Consider the following 23513-nt stretch of genomic DNA (forward strand, 5'->3'; position numbering starts at 1 on the left):
ACACTACATTGAGTGATTGTGCTATAATTTAAACATCCATATTGTTTAAAACTCAACATTATATATTAAAATGTTTTTAAGCAGAAACATACATTAAAAAGATTATGAAATGATCAGCTGATGAAAATGTTTTGACCACAAGCTAGCAGGAATCTAATTCTGTATTTCCCAAGAGCACTGATTCTGTATTCACTATCTGAGTGTTTGTAACAACTTTAAAGAATTAAGTACCATGAATAATGAGAATCCACTATAATTAACACTATGGAAAATATTTGCTTTTACCAGTAAAGAAAAAATACAATAAAATATATTTTAAAATTTCAAAATGGATAAAATTTTTTTCTTAATGTAAAAAAAATAAGAGATTCAGACATACACTGTGTGACAGTGGAAATCATTAAAATCATTTCATAAAAAAAATGGCCTTAAAATCTCTATGTACCTTGATATACAAATCCTACTTCTAGTAATTAATTCTAAGTATGTAATCAAAGATACAGATTCATAAGGCTCCTCTTTATTCCAACAATATTTATAGAAGTAAAAACTTACAACTTAAATGTTTCACAATAGGGCAGTATGGTTAAAAACAGATACTGTTCAACATTCAGATTATAGAATCTATATCTTGCATCTATATTTAACAGCATAACTGCTGGATCCTACTCTTTCTTATGCTGTCCATTTTTATTCTTTCCTTACTCTCCCCCTTTCCCCTTTTTCATGGACTTTTCCCACTAGATTGAGTTTATGTGCTCCCTTTATGTCTCTAGGGATCTGGAGGATATACAAACTGTTTTACTCAATTTCAATTATCTTTGTTTTTAAGTCCTATTTGATCCAATTTAGATAACTATCACTTGCAAGAATAGGGAGTATCTCCTGATAGCCCCATGTATAAGGTAAGACGTTAAGATGGTTTTACTCATGCAGGCCCTTCTTCCTCATCTAACCATCCCATCATCATTTCTCATTTTTACTATTAACACTTGATATTTACATATTTATTATATACTTTTTAATTTTCTATTTCAAAATATCTCATGGTCTAAGTTTTAAAAACACATTAACAGCAATTACTAGATTTAACTCCATGTTTAACTGGTTTCATTCTTCAAAAATATTTAATTATCTGACTTCCTCACTCAAGCTATACATTTTAATTCTAAAGCATATCAAATAACTTTTTCGGAAAGAGCACTGGAAATAGTATATTTTGATTCTTTACATATCTCATATCTTTCTGTTGCAGTAACACACGAACAACCCCTGCATCAACCTCCAGACCTCACATCTTTTCTTCCATCGTTTTCATCTCTGCTTCTCCAAATTCTGGGAGAATTTCTCAAGGTTAAATTCTACTCCACTGATTTTATTTTTTTGTTTTTTTTTAGTCCTCAATGCTTAAACTGTTTTAAACAATTATGCTCTTTATTATCATTGTTTTTACTGATCTTAAATGTATTCTTTCATACTACTTACTCTATTTGCAAGTATACTGTGTCCTCTTAAACTCTGATAACTTTTTTCTCCCCTGTCTTACAGAAGATTACAGGAAGACATCTGCTCTGATTCCTTGACACAGGTCATTCTTTGGACTGTAGTATCTTCTCGTGTGCCCTTTTTTTTTTCTATTTGCTTGTATTTCAGAGGGAGGTCTGTACTTTATTGGAAGTTGAGATCAATTCTGTTACAGCCTAAAAATTCCTGGTCCAGGCTCTCAGATCAAGAAGAGAGAAGGTAAATAAATTTTCAATTTGCAGTTTTACTTTAATTTGGAAATCAAATCATGCAGAGGAGAGGAGGATTTGAGGCTAGCAATAATAGCATATTCATGTATTTTTTTTTTTTCATGTTTCTGGTAGCACCAGGAAGTCTTTTAATATATGTTGAGTCTGCTTATTCTCCGACACCATTGTGCTCATTCACAGCCAGCTTTAACTACACCTCTGATCTTTGCCTAACATGCTCAATCACGTCAAGTATGGTTGCCGTAACATACGTGTCCTTCAGTACCTGAAGTACAGAATCCAGATGAGGCCTACTTTCAGCCTAGCCCACCTCCTCCTCATCATCACCCTCAACTCTAGCCATCATCTCTGGAGAGCTGTGGTTTTATTGTTTATTTGGGCAAATCTCTTCAACTTGCTTCTTTGGGAAGTAGATTCTTCACAAGTTCAGTAGGTAATGAAACATGTCAGTCTGCCTAGGTCTGAGGGGTTTCCTGAAACCCAGGCAAAAACGGATGGTTAATCACACAACAGCTCAGTCAGATTGGGACATCCTTCAATCTTGAACCCTGCAGAAATTCTTCAAGGTTTCTGGTATTTTGTTATCTTTGCCTAAGTCTCTAGTACTGATACAAAATTCCCCTATGTTTATAGTTCCTGGTTTTAATAACCATTAACTTGATAATGACTATAAATCTATATCGCCCTATGAGACTGCTCTACTGAGCTGCAGGCTCATAGATCCAAAGGTCTCCAGATTTCATAACTATAGTTTTCTCTAAGCAACTCAACTGCAAACATGTCTAAAGCTGAATGCAACCTCACTCTCTTCCTACATTAAAAGAAGAAAGAAAAAAGAAGCTATCCTGCTTTTCTGAATCCATCTCAAAGGAATGGCACTTCCATCTAACCAGCCATTCAAAGCAGAAAAAGGAGTTATCACAGATCTATCTTCAGGGAGCTACAGGTAGTTTATCAGGATTGGGTCTTAAGTGTGCAAGGAAGGAAATGGTGAGAACATTTTTCTAAAATGAGATAAAGGAATTAGATCATTTAAGTCGCAATGAAGAGTTTGTACTTCACCTGAGAATAATGATGATTTACTGGAAGATTTAAGGAAGTGAACTAATTACAAATAATCTTCAAACCATTTTCTATACAACTATCAAATTGGGATTTCTAAAAGATGAATCTAGCCAGGTCAATTTGCTACCTGAAAATCTCCAATGACTCCTACTACTTTTCAGGATAAAATTCCAAATGCCTTATCTTAGAATACTAGACCCGCATGATCTGGCTCCTATCCATCCTCCTAGACTTGCCTCCAACCATTCCCCCACATTTCCTACTGCTGCTGAATAACACTGACAAAACAAAGTATTCTTTAATAACCTTAACTTAAAAACCCGACTCTAGTTATTAGGAATTATTTTCTAAAAAGGCCTTAATTATTCCCTCAAGATGTTAAAGTTTATTATTTTTCTTCAGTATCTGTCCAGGCAGGTTAAAATAGCATATTTACACCCTTGATATCTACTTTAAAATCGGTTAACTATATGTGCATCTGTTTCTGAACTCTATTCTGTTCCATTGGTCTCTATCCTTAGATTTAATACCTCATTGTTTTAATTATTCTATCTTTATAGTAAATCTTGAAATCAAGTTGAAAGATGACATACATTTTTTTACCTTAATAAAATCAATTGAACTATTTTAATAGGTTCTAGACATTCCCATACAAATTTTAGATCCAATTTGTCATTAAAAAAAAGTATGCACACACGTGTGCACATGCATGTGCACACACACATTCAAAAACTCCTTTGAAATTTTTGTTGAGACTGTATTGAATCTACAGATCATTTTAGGGAGAAATGCCACCTTAACAATACAGCTGACCCTTGACAATGCAGGGTTTAGGGGCACTGACCCCCAACACAATGGAAAATCCACACATAACTTTTGACTCCCCAAAAACTTAACACCAATAGCCTACTGTTGATCAGAAGCATTACTGATAACATAAAGAGCCAATTTATCAAATGTTTTGTATATGTATTATATATTATATTTTTACAATAAAGTAAGCTAGAGAAAAGAAAATGTTACTCAGAAAATCATAAGGAAGACAAACATTTATTGTACTGTATTTTTTAAAAATCTGCATGTAAGTAGACCTGTGCAGTTCAAACCCATGTTGTTCAAGGGTGAACTGTATATTGATAATTGTTTTTTTAAGCAGGCTCCATGCCCAGCACGACCCTGAGATCAAGACCTGAGCTGAGATCAAGAGTTGGACACTTAATTAAATGAGCCATCCAGGCGCCCGTTGATAACTTTTTTCTTAAAAACTAAATATTGTAGTCTTCCCAAAGATAAATATTGCAGTCTTCCCACTGTTGCAACTGGAGATGAATGAACTATGAATTTTATTATCTCACAAAGCACATAACAGTCTCACAGGTAATGTACCTTCTGCACAGATATTGTTTTGGAGTATTAATGTATGTTAGGAAATACATATGAGAGCCTTGAGTTATCTGTGTCCAAAAGCAACTGATACTTAAAACTACATTCCACAGCTTATAGGAAGACTGTTTGAAAGGAGATATACAAATATAAATAACTAAGTATACACTATAAATTACTGTTGTTTATTTTCTTTAAAGGAAGAGGGGCAGTAATGAATCTTTGCAGTTCATCATGGAAATCGTACAGCTCATGTGGGTTTTTCAGATTTGAAATCAACAATTATGTAGCTTTTCCCAGAACTGAACGGGTTAAGACACTTTTTTTACTTCTGTGTGAGATTTCTTTGCAGAATGTAACAGATCTAATCTAAGGTTAAGGATATTGTTCTCAACTGATGATCAACTGGCTTACTCCTTCCAAGACCAAACTGCATCCTTCAAGTATTTGTATGGCTTTTTGACAAATGCATTGGTGTTCTCAAAAGGAACTCAGAAAGTGTGCAAGTTTAAGGACAAATCCATTATCACTGGAAGAGCAGCTAAAAAGATCATGCGTTGCTGATGACTAATCGAAAGCACCATTTTCATAAAGAATAGCACACAATTATTCTTCTATAATAAATAATATCATCTGATCCACATTTACTGACACCTCATAAGTACTAGGTACTGTGGTCTGCTACATGCTCTTATCAAAAGCAAAAATCAAAACACTGATGACTGAAGGAAGACTGTTTAAGGGATACAGAGTTTATTCTTTCCCTGGGTACTCTAAGGTCTACCCTTATCTTAACTTCCAAAAGATTTCTATCTCGAATAACATTAGCTTAATCATTTGTAGAATTACCTCTACCGTATTATGCCCCAATTTTAAACAGAGACCACCATAGGAAAGTTAATTAAATTAACATACACACAAATAAATTAATTAAAATAACACAAAATAAAAAGTTAATTAAAATAACATACACACAAAAACTGCATTTTTAAAATACATTACATCCCTTAGTGACTAAATGTGAAAATTTTTTTCCTCAAATTTAATCTGATGAAAACATTTTCTAAAGCAAAGAACTCCTAAGTTTCCACCTTTCCAACGTGTGCTGGTAATTCATTTTCCTTTATCTGCTGAGAAGCTTCAAGAAACTTGTTTTTTACCTTTTTTTTTTTTTTATAAAATAAGGCTGATACAGAAAAAACTAGTGTAACCTTCACCCAGACACCCTGTAACCTTCACCCAAATCAGGAAAGAAATTTGCTAACCACCTCAGAAAACTCTTCTCAACCCTTCTTTCTCCTCAAAAGTAACCACTATTCTGACTTTACAGTAATCACTTCCTTACTTTTTAGTTTTATTAGCTAAGTGTGCATCCACAGAAAAGTTTAGCCTTGATGACCTATTGTTTTTCATTTCCTATGTCTGTTAAGTCTCAAAACTTTATTTTTTTAGGGCAGCTTTAGGCTCACGGCAAAACTGAAGAGAATGTACAGAAAATTTTCTTTTAAAGAAAAAAAAATATTTTATTTAGTTGACAGAGAGAGAGAGATAGCGAGAGCAAGAACACAAGCGAGGGGGTGGGAGAGGAAGAAGCAGGCTTCCCACAGAGCAGGGAGCCCGATGTGGGACTCGATCCCAAGACTCTGGGATCATGGCCTGAGCCAAAGGCAGACGCTTAATGACTGAGCCACCCAGGTGCCCCAGAAAATTTTCCATATACCTCCTACTCCCATGCACAGTCTTCTCCATCATCAACATCCCCCACCAGAGTGGTACTTTTGTTACACTTGATGAAACCACACTGACCCATCATAATCACCCAAGGTCCATAGTTTACATTAGGGTTCAGTCTTGGATGTTGTCCATTCTAGATTTGTACAAATGGATGACATGTATCCATCATTATAGTATGATACAGAATTATTTTCACTACCCTAAAAACCCTGTGCTCAGCCCATTCATCCTTCCTCAACCCTCTTTTCAGTCTCTTTTAATCTACAGGTTCCATCATCATTCTTTACAGTTTATCTGTTGAAGGACCTGGGATATATTTGACCTCTGTGTCCATATCCACTGATGCAAACTCATACAGCAGTTGAATATGTTTCTCTATCCTCTGTTTCTCCTGCAAATTCCAAGTTCGATCAGACTCATGTTGAACTGATACCTTTGGCAAAATGAAAGATGATGCACTTTTATTCCAACAGGAGGCAAATGATGTCTATTCTTTTTCTGGTTGTGATGTTAGCAGCCATTGATGTTCACTGCCTAGATTCAATAGTTCACTGGAGTTATAAAATGCTGATATTCTAATTATATCATTTATTTTTCACATATTAGTGGGAACAGCTTTCCCATATCTACTGTTTTGTTAGCTACTGGTAGATTCACGTAGGAAAGGGAAAATAAATTGCTTCTTTTCCTGTATTACCAAATTAGGAGTAATGATGAATTGGTTCCCTATCATCCTCTCAAACTGACCACTTCCTTTCTACAATATCATCATGAACTCAAGGATTTAAACATACTTGATGAGTTTCTTTCCATTCTTGAACCAAGAGAGGCTTCTCAAGTTATTTCTCCAGGCTTATTAAAATAACCCTAGAGTCCGTAACAGATTCTTTGCTATCTGGTATGACATATGTTCTAGCTCACCTTGTACATTTCTTGCCATAGACACAGAATCAACAATTTCACCTGAAAGATATGATTTCTTTTAAGGTGGAACAGTTTTCCAAGATTATAATATGGGTGCTTTTATCCCCCCTATTCCTCTTCAGTGGTCATAGTTAGGAAATAAACATAACATATTTGTGTGTATTTATCCATGTAACATAAAATACCTAATGAGCTCATGCCAGTACTTCCAAGTAAAACTCAGAATTATCAGTTTTCCTTACTTAACCTCTAGAGTATTACATTTATTTCCTTTCACATTGAAAATCCTGCATATGCAAGGGCAATAGAATACACCTAATGATTACTCACTTAATCCAACATTAAACAGTCTCAAAAAAACCTCAGAATGAGTATTAATATCAATACACCAATATAGTTACTATGAAGAGTTTTACAAAAATTTTGTACGTACCCTCTATTCTCCCTCCAGTTTTTTATAGTGGTACTTTACCTTATCTAAAAATAATTGTTACATACTATACCCTCTCAATTTGAATCCTCCTTTAGTTTTCATACTACAAGTAATTATAATTTAATGTTCTTCATCAAACCCTTTTTTGATATCTCACTCATCATTTTGGTGGTCTAAAGCTCAGACATTACCACATTTTCAGGAATGACTCAAGGAAATAGTATTTCTTGACTTCCTGCGTGTTGGTAAGAGTGGCAGACTAGGAGAGAGTCAGTTGTGATGTATTTTTTTAAAAAACCCGCCTCACATTTTTTTCACTCTTGAGTATCTTTAAAATACTACTCCATTTAATTCTGACGTGAAGTGAAACTGTGGGAAAGTCTGATGCTAATTCAATTTTCTTTTCCTTTTAAGTAATTTATTTTACAGGCCAAAAGAGTACTTTTTTTCTCTACAGAATAATTTTACTAGAATATGTCTTGGTGTTGTTTGTTTTGACTATTATTCTCAGGTACATAGTGTTTTCTTTTTTCTTTTTTTTAAGATTTACTTATTTATTTGAGAGAGAGAGATAGCACACACAAGCAGGGAAAGGAGCGGAGGGAGAGGAAGAGAATCTCAAGTGGACACCCCACTCAGCGTGGAGCCCACCGCAGGGCTCGATCCCACAACCCTGAGATTATGACCTGAGCCGAAATCAATAGTCAGGTGCTTAACCAGCTGAGCCACCCAGGTGCCCCCATAGTGTTTTCTTTCAAACTGAACTTTCAAATCTTGTTTTAAGCAACTTTTCCTGAATTATAGTTTTTCTTATGTATTCTATTCCCTTGCTTTGGTTATCTTCCTAAGAGGGTCTTTTATCTGTGTTGTTTCTTCTTTGACTATCTTCAATTTGATTAGTCACTTCCTCTCCCACCCTTTTTACATTTTTACATTTCCTTTTGGTCTTCAAATTTTTCTTCCTTTTCAACTCCTAAAGATCTTTTCTGTTTATTCACTCTTATGTCCCTTCCAGTTTAACTATCTTTTCTCAAATAATTTTTCTTCTTTTATTTAGAATTCTTAGTTCTGTCATCTCATTTCTGAGCTTTTTTTTTTTTAAGTAGGCTCCACGCCCAGCGTAGAGGCTCGAATATGGGGCTTGATCTCACAACTGTGAGATCAAGACCTGAGCCGTGATCAAGAGTCGGACACTCAACTGACTGAGCCACCCAAGCATCCCTCATTTCTGAACTTTCTAATTTTAATTTGTTTGGTTTTTGACATGGGATATTGGTGTCTCAATTACTGATAGTGCATTTTTATTTATTTATTTATTTTTTTATTTTATTTTTTTTTTTACTGATAGTGCATTTTTAAATGGAGGTTTGATCTGTTCTGTGGGCATATCCTTCTGGAGAGTTTTCTGTGTAAGGACATTAATCTGTTCCTCATTCTTTTGCTTTATAATAGTAATTTTTTCTTCAGGTTTATTGAGGTATAACTGACATAAAATTGAAAGATGTTTAAAATGTACATAGTGATGAGTAACACACATATAAATTGTAAAAGGATCCCATCTAGTTAATCATCACATCTCAAGCATTTTTGGTTTTTCTTTTTATCAGGGAGGAGGAAACACTTAAGTTCTATTCTCTTAGCAAATTTCAATTATACAGTACAGTGTTATCAACTATAAGTACAATGTTACATATTAAATCCTCAGACCTTATTCATCTTATATCTTAAAGTGTATACCCTTTTACAAAAGCTCTTCCTATTTACTCTACCCCTCAACCCCTGGCAACCACTTTTCTTCTCCTTGTTTTTAGGAGTTTAACTTAAAAAGAAAAAAAAAGATTCCACATATATCTGATACCATGTAATATTTGTCTTTATCTGGCTCGTTTAACTAAACCTAATGTCCTCAAGGTCCACCCATGTTATCACAAACAGCAGGATGTCCTTCCTTCTCATGGCTGAATGATATATACATTGCATTGAATATATACATACCACACATCTTCTTTGTCTATTCATCCACTGACAGACATAAATGTTTCCATGTACTGGATATTATAAATAATGCTGCTATGAACATGGGAGTGCAGACATCTCTTCAAGATCCTATTTTGATTTATTTTGGATATATACCCAAAAGTGGAATTACTGGATCACATGGTAGTAATATTTTTAATTTTTTGAGGAGCCTCCATACTGTTTTCCAATCTGGCTACACCTATATACAATCCCATCAACAGTGCAAAAGGGTTCCCTTTCCTCGACATCCTTGCCAATACTTAACTTTTTGATGACAAAAATTCTAAGAAATGTGAGGTGATAACTCACTGTGGTTTTAATTTGCATTTCTCTGATAATTAGTGATGTTGAGCACCTTTTCCTGTAGCTGACAGCCATGTGCAAATCCTCCTTGGAAAAATTAAACTAAATTCCTCTGTCCATTTTTTAATGAGATTTTTTACTATCAGGCTGTATGAGTTCTTTATATATTTTAGATATTAGCAACTTTTTCAAACATATAATTTACAAATATTTTATCCCATTCTGAATGCTGCCTTTTCATTTTGTTGATGGTTTCCTTTATTGTGCAGCTTTTTAGTTTGATGTAGTCCAACTTGTTTATTTTTGCTTTTATTGCCTTGTGTTGACAAATCCAAAAAATCAACACCAGTAATGATGTCAAGGAGCTTACCCTATGTTTTCTTCTAAGAGTTTTATGGTTTCACTTCTAAATTTAAGTCTTTAACCCATTCTGAGTTGATTTTTGTGTATGGTATAAAATTTATTCTTTTGTGCATCTGCCCGATTTTGCCAACATCGTTTATGGAAGAGACTATCCTTTCATTATTGTACATTCTTGGCTCCTCTGTCATAAATTAATTGTTCATATATGTCCTGGTTTATTTCTGGGTTCTCTAATCTGTCCCACTGATCTATGTGTCTGTTTTTATGCCAATACCACACTGTTTTCATTACTGTAGCTTTGTAATGTAGTTTGAAATTAGGAAGCATGATGCCTCTAAGCTGTGTTCTTCCTGCTCAAAATTGCATTGGCTATTAGGGGGCTTTTGTGATTCCATACAAATTTTAGGATTGTTTATTCTATTTCTGTGAAAAACTTGACAGGAATTTGTTAAAAATTGCACTTAATCTGTAGCTGGCTTTGGGTACTATGGAGATTTTAACAAATTAATTCTTCCAACCATGAGCACGGATTATCTTTCCATCTATTTTTGTCTTCAAATTTCTTTCATCAGTGCCTTATAGTATTCAGGGTACAAGTCTTTCACTTCCTTGGTTAAATCTATTACCGTGTGCTATATACATATATTTTTTGATGCTATAGTAAATACAATTGTTTTCTTAGTTTCTCTTTCTGATAGTCTGTTACTAGTGTATAGAAATGCAATTAATTTTTGTATATTGATTTTGTATCATATACCTCTACTGAATTTATTAATTTTAATAGTTTTGTGGTGGTTTTATAATTATCTATATATAACATCATATAACATAACATGTAACTGCAAATACAGACAGTTTTACTTAATCCTTTCATTTATGGATGCTGTTTTATTTCTTTTTCCTGCCTAAGTGCACTGGCTAAGACCGTCAGTACTAAGCTGAATAACAGCAAGAGTGAGTGAGCATCCTTATCTTGTTTGGATCTTAGAAAAAAAAGCTTTCAGCTTCTCACTTTTGAGTATAGTATTAGCTGTGGGTCTGTCATATATAGTTTTTATTATGTTAAGGTATGTTACCTCTATACTCATTTTGTTGAGACTTTTAACATGAATGAATATTGAATTTTGTCAATGGAATATATGCCACTTGATCATGGTGTATGATCCTTTTAATGTACTATTGAATTTGGTTTGCTAGTATTTGTTAAGGATTTATGCATCTATATTCATTAGGAAGACTGGCCTGTAATTTTTTCTTTTTTTTTTTAATTTTTTACTGTTATGTTAATCACCATACATTACGTCATTAGTTTTTGATGTAGTGTTCCATGATTCATTGTTTGTGTATAACACCCAGTGCTCCATGCGGAACATGCCCTCCTTAATACCCATCACCAGGCTAACCCATCCTCCCACGCCCCTCCCCTCTAGAACCCCAAGTTTGTTCCTCAGAGTCCACTGTCTCTCACGGTTTGTCTCCCCCTCCTATTACCCCCCCTTCATTCTTCCCCTCTTGCTATCTTCTTTTTTTTAATATATATTGTATTATTTGTTTAAGAGGTACAGATCTGTGATTCAACAGTCTTGCACGATTCACAGTGCTCACCATAGCACATATGCTCCCCAATGTCTATCACGTAGCCACCCCATCCCTCCCACCCCCTACCATGCCAGCAACCATCAGTTTGTTTCCTGAGCTTAAGAATTCCTCATATCAGTGAGGTCATATGATACATGTTGTAATTTTTCTTTCTTATAGGTTCCTTGTCTGGTTTTGCTATCAGGGTAATATAATAGCCTCATAAAATGAGTAAGAGTTCCCCCCTCTTCTATTTTGTGTAAGATTTTAAGAAGGATGGGTATTAATTCTTCTTCAAGTGTTTGGTAGAGTTCACCAGTGAAATAGTCTGGTGCTAGACTTTTGTTTGTTGAAGATTTTTGATTACTAATTCAATCTCCTTACAAGTAATTGGTCCATTCAGATTTTTTTTTTTTAAGATTTTATTTATTTATTTATTTATTTATATTTTTATTTTTATTTTTTTAAAGATTTTATTTATTTGACAGAGAGAGACACAGCGAGAGAGGAAACACAAGCAGGGGGAGTGGGAGAGGGAGAAGCAGGCTTCCCGCGGAGCAGGGAGCCCGATGCGGGGCTCGATCCCAGAACCCTGGGATCATGACCTGAGCCGAAGGCAGACGCTTAACGACTGAGCCACCCAGGCGCCCCAAGATTTTATTTATTTATTTGACAGAGAGAGACACAGCAAGAGAAGGAACACAAGCAGGGGGAGTGGGAGAGGGAGAAGCAGGCTTCCCGCCGAGCAGGGAGCCCGATGTGGTGCTCGATCCCAGGACCCTGGGATCATGACCTGAGCCGAAGGCAGATGCTTAACGACTGAGCCACCCAGGCACCCCTCCATTCAGATTTTCTATTTCTTCATGATTAAGTCTTGAGAGGCTGTATGTTTCTAGGAATTTATCCATTTCTTCTAGGTTGTTTGATTTGTTGGTGTATACTTGTTCATAGTAGTCTCTTCTGATCCTTTGTATTTGTGTGGTATCAGCTATAATGTCTTCTCTTTCACTTCTGATTTTATTTGTCTTTTTTTCTTGTTAAGTCTAGCTAAAGGTTTGTCTATTTTGTTCCACTCTTCAAAAAGACTTCTTGATCAGACAGATCTTTTCTATTGTCTTTATGGTCTCTATTTCATGAATTTCCACTCTGATTCTTTGGTATTTCCTTCCTCCTGGCAACTCTGGGCTTAGTTTCTTCTTCTTTATCTAGTTCTTTGTGGTATAAATTTAGGTTGTTTGAGATACTTTGTTTCTTAATGTAGTCATTTATTGCTAGGAACTTCCCTCTTAGAACTGCTTTTGTTGTATCCTATATGTTTTGGAATATTACATTCCCATTTTCATTTGTCTCAGACATTTCTTTATTTCCCTTTTGATTTCTTCCTTGACCCACAGATTGTTCAGGAAGATCTTGTTTAATCACCATATATTTGTAAATTTTCCGATTTTCTTTTTTTAAATTAAGGAATAATATATATTATGTTTGTTTCAGGTGTACAATATAAGCATTTGATACTTGTATATATTTTAAAATGATCACTACAATAAGTCTAGTTAACATCCATCACCATACATAGTTACAGAGTCTTTTTCTTATAAGGAGAACATTTAACATTTACTCTTAATAACTTTCAAGTATGCAGTACAGTATTATTAACTATAGTTGCCATGCTGTACATTACATCCCCTGGACTTATTTATTTTATAATTAAAGTCTGGACCTTTTTCTTTTGACTCCTTTCATCCATCCTTTGACCATGCCCCACTCCCTGCCTCTGGCAACCACCAATCTGTTCTCTGTATCTATGAGCTTGGTGGTTTTTTGTTTTGTTTTCTTTTGTTTTTTTCAGTTTTTTTTAGATTCTACATACAAATGAGTTCAGTATTTGTCTTTCTCTGTCTAACTTCTTTCACTTAGCATAATGCCCTCAAGGTCCATCCATGTTCTTTCAGATGGTAAGATTTCATTCTTTCTTATTCCTGAATAATATTCTTTTTTGGAATTCAAACATTTTCTTCATCCATTCATCCATCAAAGGACACAGGTTGTTTCCATATCTTGGCTATTATAAATAATGCTGCAAAGAACATGGGGGTGCATATATATTTTTAAGTTAGTGTTTCTGTTTTCTTCAGATAAATACCCGGAAGTGGAATTGCTAGATCACATGGTAGTTCTTTTTTTTTCTTTTTCCCTTTTGAGGAACCTCCATACTGTTTTCCACAGTGGCTGTGCCAGTTTGCATTCCCACCAACAGGGCACAAGAGTTCCCTTTTCTCCACATCCCTGCCAACACTTATTTCTTGTCTTTTTCATAACATCCATTCTAACAGGTATGAGGTGATAATTTCCCACTTTTCTTCATGTAACAGATTTCTACTTTCATACCATTGTGGTCAGAAAAAACACCTGATATGATTTCAACCTTCTTAAATTTATTAAGACTTGTTTGTGGACTAACATATGACCTATACTGGAGAATGTTTCATATGCACTTGAGAAAAATGTGTATTCTGGTACTACTGGATGGAGTGTTTTTAAATGTCCCTTAAGTCCACCTGGCCTAGCAGGTAATTTAAGGCCAATGTTTCCTTATTGATTTTCTGCCTAGGTGATCTACTTGTTGTTTAAAGTGGGATATTGAAGCCCCCTACTATTGTTGCATTGCTTTCTATTTCTCTCTTCAAATCTGTTAATATTGACTTTACGTCATTTAGGCACTATGATGTTGAGTGTATGAATATTTACAAAGTTATATCCTCTTATTGGACTACCCCCATTATCATTATATAATAAACCTTCTTTGTCTCTTGTTACAGTCTGTGGCTTAAAGTCTATTCTGTGTGATAGCAGTATAGCTACCCCTGCTTCCTTTTGGTTTCCATTCACATGTAATATATCTTTTCATCCCCTCACTTTCAGAGTGTGTGCTCTCTTAAAGTGGTCTTGTGTTTTTACCCATTCAGCCACTCAACATGTTTTCATTAAAGAATTTAGCCCAGGGGCGCCTGGGTGGCTCAGTCATTAAGCATCTGCCTTTGGCTCAGGTCATGTTCCCAGGGCCCTGGGATCAAGCCCCACATTAGGCTCCCTGCTCAGCAGGAAGCCTGCTTCTCCCTCTCCCACTCCCCCTGCTTGTGTTCCCTCTCTTGCTGTGTCTCTCTCTGTCAAATAAATAAATAAATAGAATTTAGTCCACTTCTATATAGTTATTGATAGGTATAGACCTAAACTGTCATTTAGTTCATTGTTTTCTGGCTGTTTTGTATTCTATTTGTTCCTTTGTTCTTCTCTTGCTCTCTTTGTGATTTGAATTTCTGTAGTAGTATGCTTAGATTCCTATTAATCTTTTCTATATATACTGATTTTTTGCTTTTCGTTATTACCAGGAGGCTTACATAAGACATTGATCCCAGCAGGGTTCAGTGCAGAGGAAACAATCAGAATCACCCATGTCCCAATATTCTCCTGTAGGAAATCTATTTCCCTGAAAGAAGCCTGAGGTCAGGCTTCTAATTTAGCAGACATCCAGGGGCTGACGGCAACCCTCCCAGGAGACCAGGGAAGTCTGCAGATACCACCTCCACCTTTTCTCTCTAGCCTAATCCAAATCTCCAGTATCTCCACACAATCAGCTTATACGCACATCTGATGCCCCAGCTTTTACAAATGCCACCCAAAGGAAGGGCCCTGGATCACCTGTCTCTGAAAGCCAATGGGGCTTGCATTCATAATTTGCACAGGACTGTAGCAATGAAGTAGTTCTTAAAAATGGTAAAACAGCAACCTCTTCAGTGGCTATATACCTGGGTCCAGTGCAGAGGGAGCAGGCAAAAATGTCCATCTCCGAGTCTCTCCCTGGAAGGCCCCTAACTATATACTTTCCCAGTTACTGCGTGGGGGATCCAGCTTCCAATCAACCTACATCTAGGTGCTGTGATCCTCCCCTTTGGAACACTTGACAAATCTTGGCACACCCTCAACTATTGGGAGCCACTAAGAATAAAGAAGGCAGTTTGGGCAATCACAAAAATTTGAGAGACAACCAAGAACTCAGGCCAGGCTGTTAATAAGGTTCATCTCCTACAGAATACCATTCCATCAAGACTGGGAAAGGAGCTTTTTTATCTAATCCATAGAAACCAACAAAGAGTCAAGAAAAATGAAGAAACAAAAGAACATGTTCCAAACAAAAGAGCAAGATAAAACTTCAGAAACAGACCTTAATGAAACAAAGATACATGATTTACTTGATAAAGAGTTCAAAATAACAGTCATAAAGATGCTCACCAAGGTGAGCAGAACAATGCATGAACAAAGTGAGAATTTCAATAAAGAGACAGAAGATATAGGAAAGCACCAAAAAAATCAAAGAGGGAAAGAACACAAACCGAACTGAAAAATTCAATAGAGAGGTTCAACAGACTAGATCAAGTAGAAGAAAGTATCAGCAAACTCAAAGACTGGGCAATAGAAGTCATCCAAAGAAGCAGAAAGAAAAAAGAATAAATATGAAGATACCTTAAGGGACTTTTAGGAGCCCATCAAGTAGACCACCACTCACACGATAAGGGTCCCAGAGAAAGAGGATAAAGCGAAAGGGACTGAAAGTTTACTGAAAGAAAATGTCCCAAAACTGCCCTAACCTGGGGAAAGAATTAGACATCCAGATATAACCCATAAACTTTCAAATAAGATGAATCCCCAAAAAACGTCCCAAAACTGCCCTAACCTGGGGAAAGAATCAGACATCCAGATATAACCCATAAACTTTCAAATAAGATGAATCCCCAAAAAACCCATATCAAGACACACTGTAATTCAAATATCAAAAGTTAAAGACAAAAAAGAGTATCTTAAAAGTAACAGGAGAAATAGAACTTGTTTCACACAACTGAATCCCTGTAAGACCATCAGATATTTTTCAGCAGGAACTTTGGTGGCAAAATATATTCAAAGTGCCAAGGTGGGAGGGTGGCAACTGCCAACCAAGAATACTCTACCCAGCAAAGCTGTCTGAACGGAAAGAGAAATAAAGAATTTGAGACAAGGAAAAGCTGAAGGAGTTAATCACTACTAGATCAGCCTTACAAGAATTGTTAAGGGGACTTCCCCAAGCTGAAACAAAAGCGTGCTAATTACTAACAAGAAAACATGAAAGTATAAATCTTACTCATAAAAAGGTAAATATATGGTTAAATTCAGAATACTCTAATTTTGTAATACTGGTGGGTAAATCAGTTACAAATCTAGTATGAAGGTTAAAAAGTTATAGTAAAAATAACTATAATGTATTAATGGAGAAACAAGGTAAAAAGATGTAAATTGTGACATCAGAAACATTAAATGTGGGAGGGAGAGTAAAAACTATAAAGCTTAAGATGCAAAGTTGTTATTAGCTTAAAATACTGTTATAAATGTAAGATGTTCTTTATAAAAACCTTAAATGGGATTTTTACCTTGATACTGCTGTGTGTCTCATGTTTATGGATAATTAGTTTTCCTGAATTTTTAGAAGAAGGTGTTGTTCAAGGTAGTTTTTCCAACTTTACAGAATTCACTCTTCTGTTGTTTTCATGTAATGTTAAACAACATGGTAGTTTCCTTTCTGAGAACTCCCAGCTGTTATCTGAACCTTCGCTTTTCTTCCTCTTTTGATCCTCTAATTTTCCCTGTTCTGCTCAATTTTGATGCTACTATGGTATTCAATTTTGTTTCCCTTCAGTGCAGTACCCTGTGCTGGTAGAGATCTCTAGCAGCTTCATTTCAAGAATTCTTTGGAGCCAAATTGTTCTATCCTGTCTTTACAATGAACACACTGTACTTGGCTGATACTGGAGTGGGCAACCCTCCCTCCCCCACCTCATTTCAGCTGCTGCTCTTAATATAGTCCACCACATTGTCTAGTAAATAGCTGAGGCTATTTTGGAGGTCTCCTGTTTTTAAGTTCTATGAAACGCCCCACTCAACTCTCTCTGCTTACTCTTGCACAAACAGTAATACTAGGGAGGTCTTGTAGCTGTTAGTGGTCTGCTCTTATCTGCTTTTATTTCTGGATGCCTGAGGTTAGTTTTATGGTATGTTTTTGGATTTGCTATCTAGTTTCATTAGTTTTTGTGTGAGTATTCCAAGGAAGTAAAAAAAAACAATGATATGGCCAGATTTACTTCCTACCATCCCTCTTAAAGCCAAATTTGAAGTTCAAACAAAGCAATTATGTTTTATATTCATCATATATTTATTACTTCTCTTGACTTATTTCTACTTATTTTTAAACCTTCTTGTTGTCTTTTCATTCTTTTTTAAAACAAGGCAAAAAAAAATACCCCAACTCCATAATTACAAAAACTTTATTTTAATAAATGCTTTAACTCATGATTTTCAATACTTCTAAATGCTTCCTGATTCACAGTTCAGATAACTCACAAATGTTTACACTTGGAAAAAATTCCTTCAACTACCTAAGACTCTATTTCTGCTGAGACCTTAAGAATGAGACCACCAGAAACCAAAATAATCAAACACAAGAACATATATAGATAGTGCCCTTAAAATTCTGAACATGATCTGACTAGAAATTCCATGTTTATGTATTATAACTTTGTCTTCCTTGAATGTTGGTGTGTAGCATGCATTCAGATTTTTTCCTAGTCCTGGGGTCAGCAAACTATGGCCCACTGACTTTTCATATGTTTCGTAAATAAAGTTTTACTAAAACACAGCTCTGCCCATTCCCCTATGTATTATCTGCAGCTGCTTTCACACCTCAACATCAGAGGTTAAGTAGTTGCCACAGAGATCTTATGACCCACAAAGCCTAAAATATTTACTATCTGGCCCTCTCCTAGTCTAGAGATGTATCAAATGAGCTTCCCTGAGCAGCACCTGGGGGCTCTATGGATAATTCTGAGTAGGATGACTGTTGTGCTAGGTGTCCAGCACACTGCAGGATGTTTAGCATCTCTGGCCCCCCATAAACTAAAGCTAAAATGTCAGCAGCACTCCCACTCCTCATTAACCAAAATTTCCCACACTCTGGGAGAGAGCAGAAATACAATCCCTGTTTAAGAATCACTAAAGAAATAAATTAGCTCAGAGTAAAGAAAAAGAAAATACAGTCTGTAAATTCTAAATCCTACCAAGATAGATGAAAATGTAGTTACCTTCTTTTAAGAGCAAACTAAAAGTCTACTCTTCTTCCTCTTTGACACTCAGCCAAAAATACATTAATTTCTTCTTAATAAAGTTAGGCTTTATAATTTGATTATGATATCAAAACACCATGATGTTTACTTAAAATTTAAAATTAAATTTATGAGGCCAGCTTACCTATTTGTTCCATCCAGATTTGATTTATGGATGAAATTGAGTTTTGCATCTGCCCAATAAAGCTTCTGTTCCTCATAATCCAAAGTCAGTCCATTTGGCCAGTAAATTTCAGTGTTTATTATAATGAAGCGACTTGAACCATCCATTCCAGCACGTTCTATCTTTGGTACTTCTCCCCAGTCTGTCCAATACATGAACCTAAAAACCATATAAACAAATAAACCCATGATATAAGCAGGTTAACAGCCAAGTATTTTATAATTATCACGATTAGACAAAGAAAGCTCTCTCAGGAACATTAAAACTGAAACCCTTAGAAATTATCAAAATTTTAATAATCTACCTTTTTGTCACCACCATGGTAATAACTGATTTAGGCAAGCATCATCCAGCAAGCAAAAAACTATGTGATCAAAGTTTACTGAGAAAAAGGGTATTTACACTGTCTCAATGTATCTCCCCACAGATTATTTATTAAGGACAAAAGGGAAAATGGTATAAGCACATCATCTAAGTTAACATCATCAATGAGAGAGGGACCAAACTGGTGTCATGTATGTGGTGCACTGGGCAAGGACAAACCATCTTTCATGCAGATTCTCTTACATAGTATTCCTGACAAAAAATGTATAACCTGAACAAAATTATGAGGAAAGGGAGAAAACCAAATTGAGGAACATTCTAGAAAACAACTGGTCTTTGAAAATATCAGTGTCACAAAAGTCAAAGGATGGCCAAGAAACAATCTAGATTAGAGAGGAATAAAGAGACATGGCAACTATAAAGTGCATGATTCTGGACTGATCAGTTGAGGGAAATGCTATGAAGACATTATTGGGAAACCTGGCAAAATCTGAGGGACTGTCAAATTATATAACAGCTGTGTACTGATGTTAATTTCCTAAATATGATCACTATACTGCGCTTAGGGTATATAGGATTTCATAGTACCATTTTTGCTTCTATTCTACAAGTTTAAAATTTTTTTCAAAATAAAAAAAAATGGAAGTCTATTATTAATAGTCTCATACCAGAGGTAAAAACAAAATTTACCTTGTTAAAGGTAAAACTCTTAGTGTGTTATATTTCATGGAGTAGGTTCCATGAAATATAACTCAGATCAAGACCTGAGCTGAGATCAAGAGTCGGATGCTTAACCAACTGAGCCAACCAGATGGGCCCTAAAGACATATTTTTTAAAGGTAATGAGGGTGCTATGAACTAGATATGATGTACTCAGTAAATGTGTTCACACACAATTGGAATTCAAGTAGAAATTTTACTCAAAAAATTGGTGAAATGGTAATACTAAAATTATTCCACTTGTACAAACATATATTTCATATAAACTGCTTACTCAGTGAAATTATGGGAGGAGAATAGCAGGTAGGGAATAACATACTTCCTAGACACGAGGTATTGTGCTAATGGTTTTACATGTATTATCTCACTTAGGCAGTGTCATGAAATATTATTTGTCCATCACCGTATTTCAGATGAAACAACTCAGTATATTGCTCAAAGTCACAGAGCTAGTAAGTGCAGAAATTCAAACCTACATCCCCAGATTCCAAAGTCAATTCTTATGCCACAGGTCAGAGCCTTGATCTATAAGGAAGAGAAGGCAAAGTGTTCCCTAAAATGAGGATAATGACTGGATATTGTCCAGAATGAGGAGCAGGGGAATGGTTAGATTTATGCAAGATAAAACTATATAAAAAAGCAAGCCAGACAATGTTAGACCATGTTAAAATTTTGGGTTTTTATTCCGAGAGCAACATAAAGACACTTGAAGATGTTTAAGACTGGAGGTGAAATGACTGGCTTTGTGAAGTTTGGGAGAGTAGGGCAGCTGAGGAAGAAGAAACTGGCTACAGTGTAGAAAAAGACTAGAGGAAAACTAAAAAGAATACACAGAGGCTCTCCTCTAAACCAAAGTAAAAATAGGAAAAGATGGTCAAAAAGAATTAAAGTCTCTGAAACATGATCAAAGGATAAACAACAAAATGAGAAGCATTTACTAAAGAAAATGAACTCTCAGGAGGAAATGCGATAATTCAGCCATAAGGTACTCGCACCACCATCCATGCTGCTAGGTTTATGGCACAAAAGCCCTACCCCGAGCAGACGTGGCAGACCCTAAAGATTGGCAGCTACATGGCCCTGCAAGAGGATGCTGACTTTATTTGAAGTAATGGAAAAATCTATACGCCCAGGAATGTTGTCAAAAGTAAGAGTGCTCTCGGGGCGCCTGGGTGGCTCAGTTGGTTAAGCTGCTGCTTTCGGCTCAGGTCATGATCCCAGGGTCCTGGGATCGAGCCCCACGTCGGGCTCCCTGCTCAGCAGGGAGCCTGCTTCTCCCTCTCCCTCTGCCTGCCTCCCTGCCTACTTATGCTATTTCTCTGTCAAATAAATAAATAAAATCTTTAAAAAATAAATAAAAAAAATAAGTGCTCTCCATGGCAAACAATCAGGGAGGGCTATTATCCCAAGCAATACTGGTCCAAAAAGTGTAAATGTAATGTAGGTAAATTTTAATTTTTTTAACAAATAAAAGACTTGACACTAGATACTTCACAAAAGAAGATACATGAATAGCCAAATGGCACATAAAAAGATGTTCAAATTCATCAATCATCAAGGAAATTGGAACTATAGTAACAAAAAATAAAATATAAAATAAATAAAACCACAGTAACATACCAACTCCACACTCACTAGAAAGGCTGACATTTAAAAGACTAAAAATACTAAGTGTTGGTGACGAGCAACTGGAACTCTCGTACACCACTAGTTTAATCACTTTGGAAAACAGTTTGGCAGTTTCTTATAAAGTTAAATGTACATTTAACTCTATGAAACAGCAATTTCACTTTTAGGTATTTATCCAAGAGAAATAAAAACATATCCACTCAACAACTACACATACAAATTCACAGAAACTTTATTCATAACAGCTAAAAATTAGAAACAACACAAATATCCATTAATAGGATGATATACAAACTCTGGTATATTTATACAATGGAATACTACTCAGAAATACAAAAAAAGTAACTATTCTTACATTCAACAAGGATGAATTTTTAAAATTAGGCTGAACAAAAGAAGCCAGACTCAAAAGAGTAGCTACTTCATGACTCTATTATATGAAGTTCTAGATTCAGCAAAACTAATCTATAGTGATAGAAATCAGATCAGTAGTTACTAGGGCAGAAACAGAGGTTGACTTGAAAGGGACTAGGACAGCTTCCTGGAGTGAAGTGATGGAAAATTTGGGGGGGGGGGGAGTAATGGTAGACAAATACATTTATCAAAACATCAAACTGTAAATATAAAAATATGCATATTTCTGCATATAAATTATATCTCAATAAAGTTGCCTAAAACATAAATAAGAAACAAGAGATGATTTTTAAAAGCTAATTCAAAAGTACCTTCTTTTCTGTTCCTAGCTTGCCCAGAGTTACTCCCTCCTAGGTGCTCCTAGAGCATGTTTCACTGTGCTATAGTACTTATCACACTTTGTATATAAATTATGAAGAACTCATATGCACTGAACATCAGCAGTTTGCACACTATCAAGATGGATACAGCAATAAGTGGTGCTGTCTATTCTGTATAATATAATTTAGATAGGTTTCACCATTGTCATTAACCTAAGTAAGCATTAAACTTATAAATAAGAATCCAGTGTCTAGTTTATGGTGAAATAAAAAGTTAACAAAATTATTTAGCTCAACAAGAATTTTAGTACTAAAATTATTTACATGCTGCTGCTTATCAAAGCTAATAGATAACCCTCACATACTTAACAGTAAAAAAATATATCAGGTCATGTTACTTCAAGGATAAAGGCTTCAAATACAAAGAGGGAAACTGAGACATTTGTTAAGATGAGAATCTGATTAAAGTTTAGAATTTTTTAGTGAATTTTGCAGATATTTTCATTTGTTCAAATATTTAAAATGCAAAATAAATTTTATCTATAGTACTAAAATTTCCATGTTATTTGATTAACATTTAAATTAAAAACTCATTACAAATTTAATATAGAAAGGGAATGAGGCACAGGAAGTAGAAAAACACAGAAGTGTTTTATAAATTGCCAAGATATTATTCAATTTTTAAAAATGTACTAAGGAGCTAAGCATCATCCTTGACATAATACAAAAATAAGCAAGGCAAAACAATTGCCCCTATGAAAATTGCATCCCAAGTAAGGAGTGATAAATGTAGCATGAGATGTATGAACAGGGTGCTATGAGAGTACAAGGAAGTGATACCCAATCAAGCTAGTAAATGTTAAGAGTTGTCAATAAAAGCTTACCAGAAGAACAATACTTTTATTTAGGCAGTCGCCAAAATGAGAAACAGCATTCCAGGAAGAAGACATAGCATATGCAAAAGACATCAGAAGTCACGACACGTTCAATAACCAGCAAGAAGATCAACAGAGCTGCAGCATACAGTGTATTTGCCATGGGGGACACCAGGCAAAAAAAGAAGTCCCACAGAAGGGACCTATTCTGCTATACAAAGAATTTGAACTGTATAACCTATAGGTGATGAGAAGGTACTTAAGACTGTAAGCAGAAAAGTAAAATGGTTAAGATTATCCTTTTAAT

The 23513-nt window shown here is 35.3% G+C and overlaps 1 protein-coding gene across 1 annotated transcript in view; it reads right to left on the bottom strand.

The window, feature by feature from the left end:
- The window catches only part of LRP6 (LDL receptor related protein 6), a 181164-nt gene that overhangs the window by 96338 nt on the left and 61313 nt on the right, over positions 1-23513 (bottom strand). The window contains exon 3 of the mRNA XM_032391785.1: positions 18886-19083. Coding sequence (XP_032247676.1) covers positions 18886-19083 — 198 coding nt within the window. The remainder of the gene's footprint in view (positions 1-18885; positions 19084-23513) is intronic.

Source organism: Phoca vitulina, unplaced genomic scaffold, assembly GCF_004348235.1.
Source record: "Phoca vitulina isolate PV1807 unplaced genomic scaffold, GSC_HSeal_1.0 scaffold64, whole genome shotgun sequence".
Taxonomy (NCBI): Eukaryota; Metazoa; Chordata; class Mammalia; order Carnivora; family Phocidae; genus Phoca; species Phoca vitulina.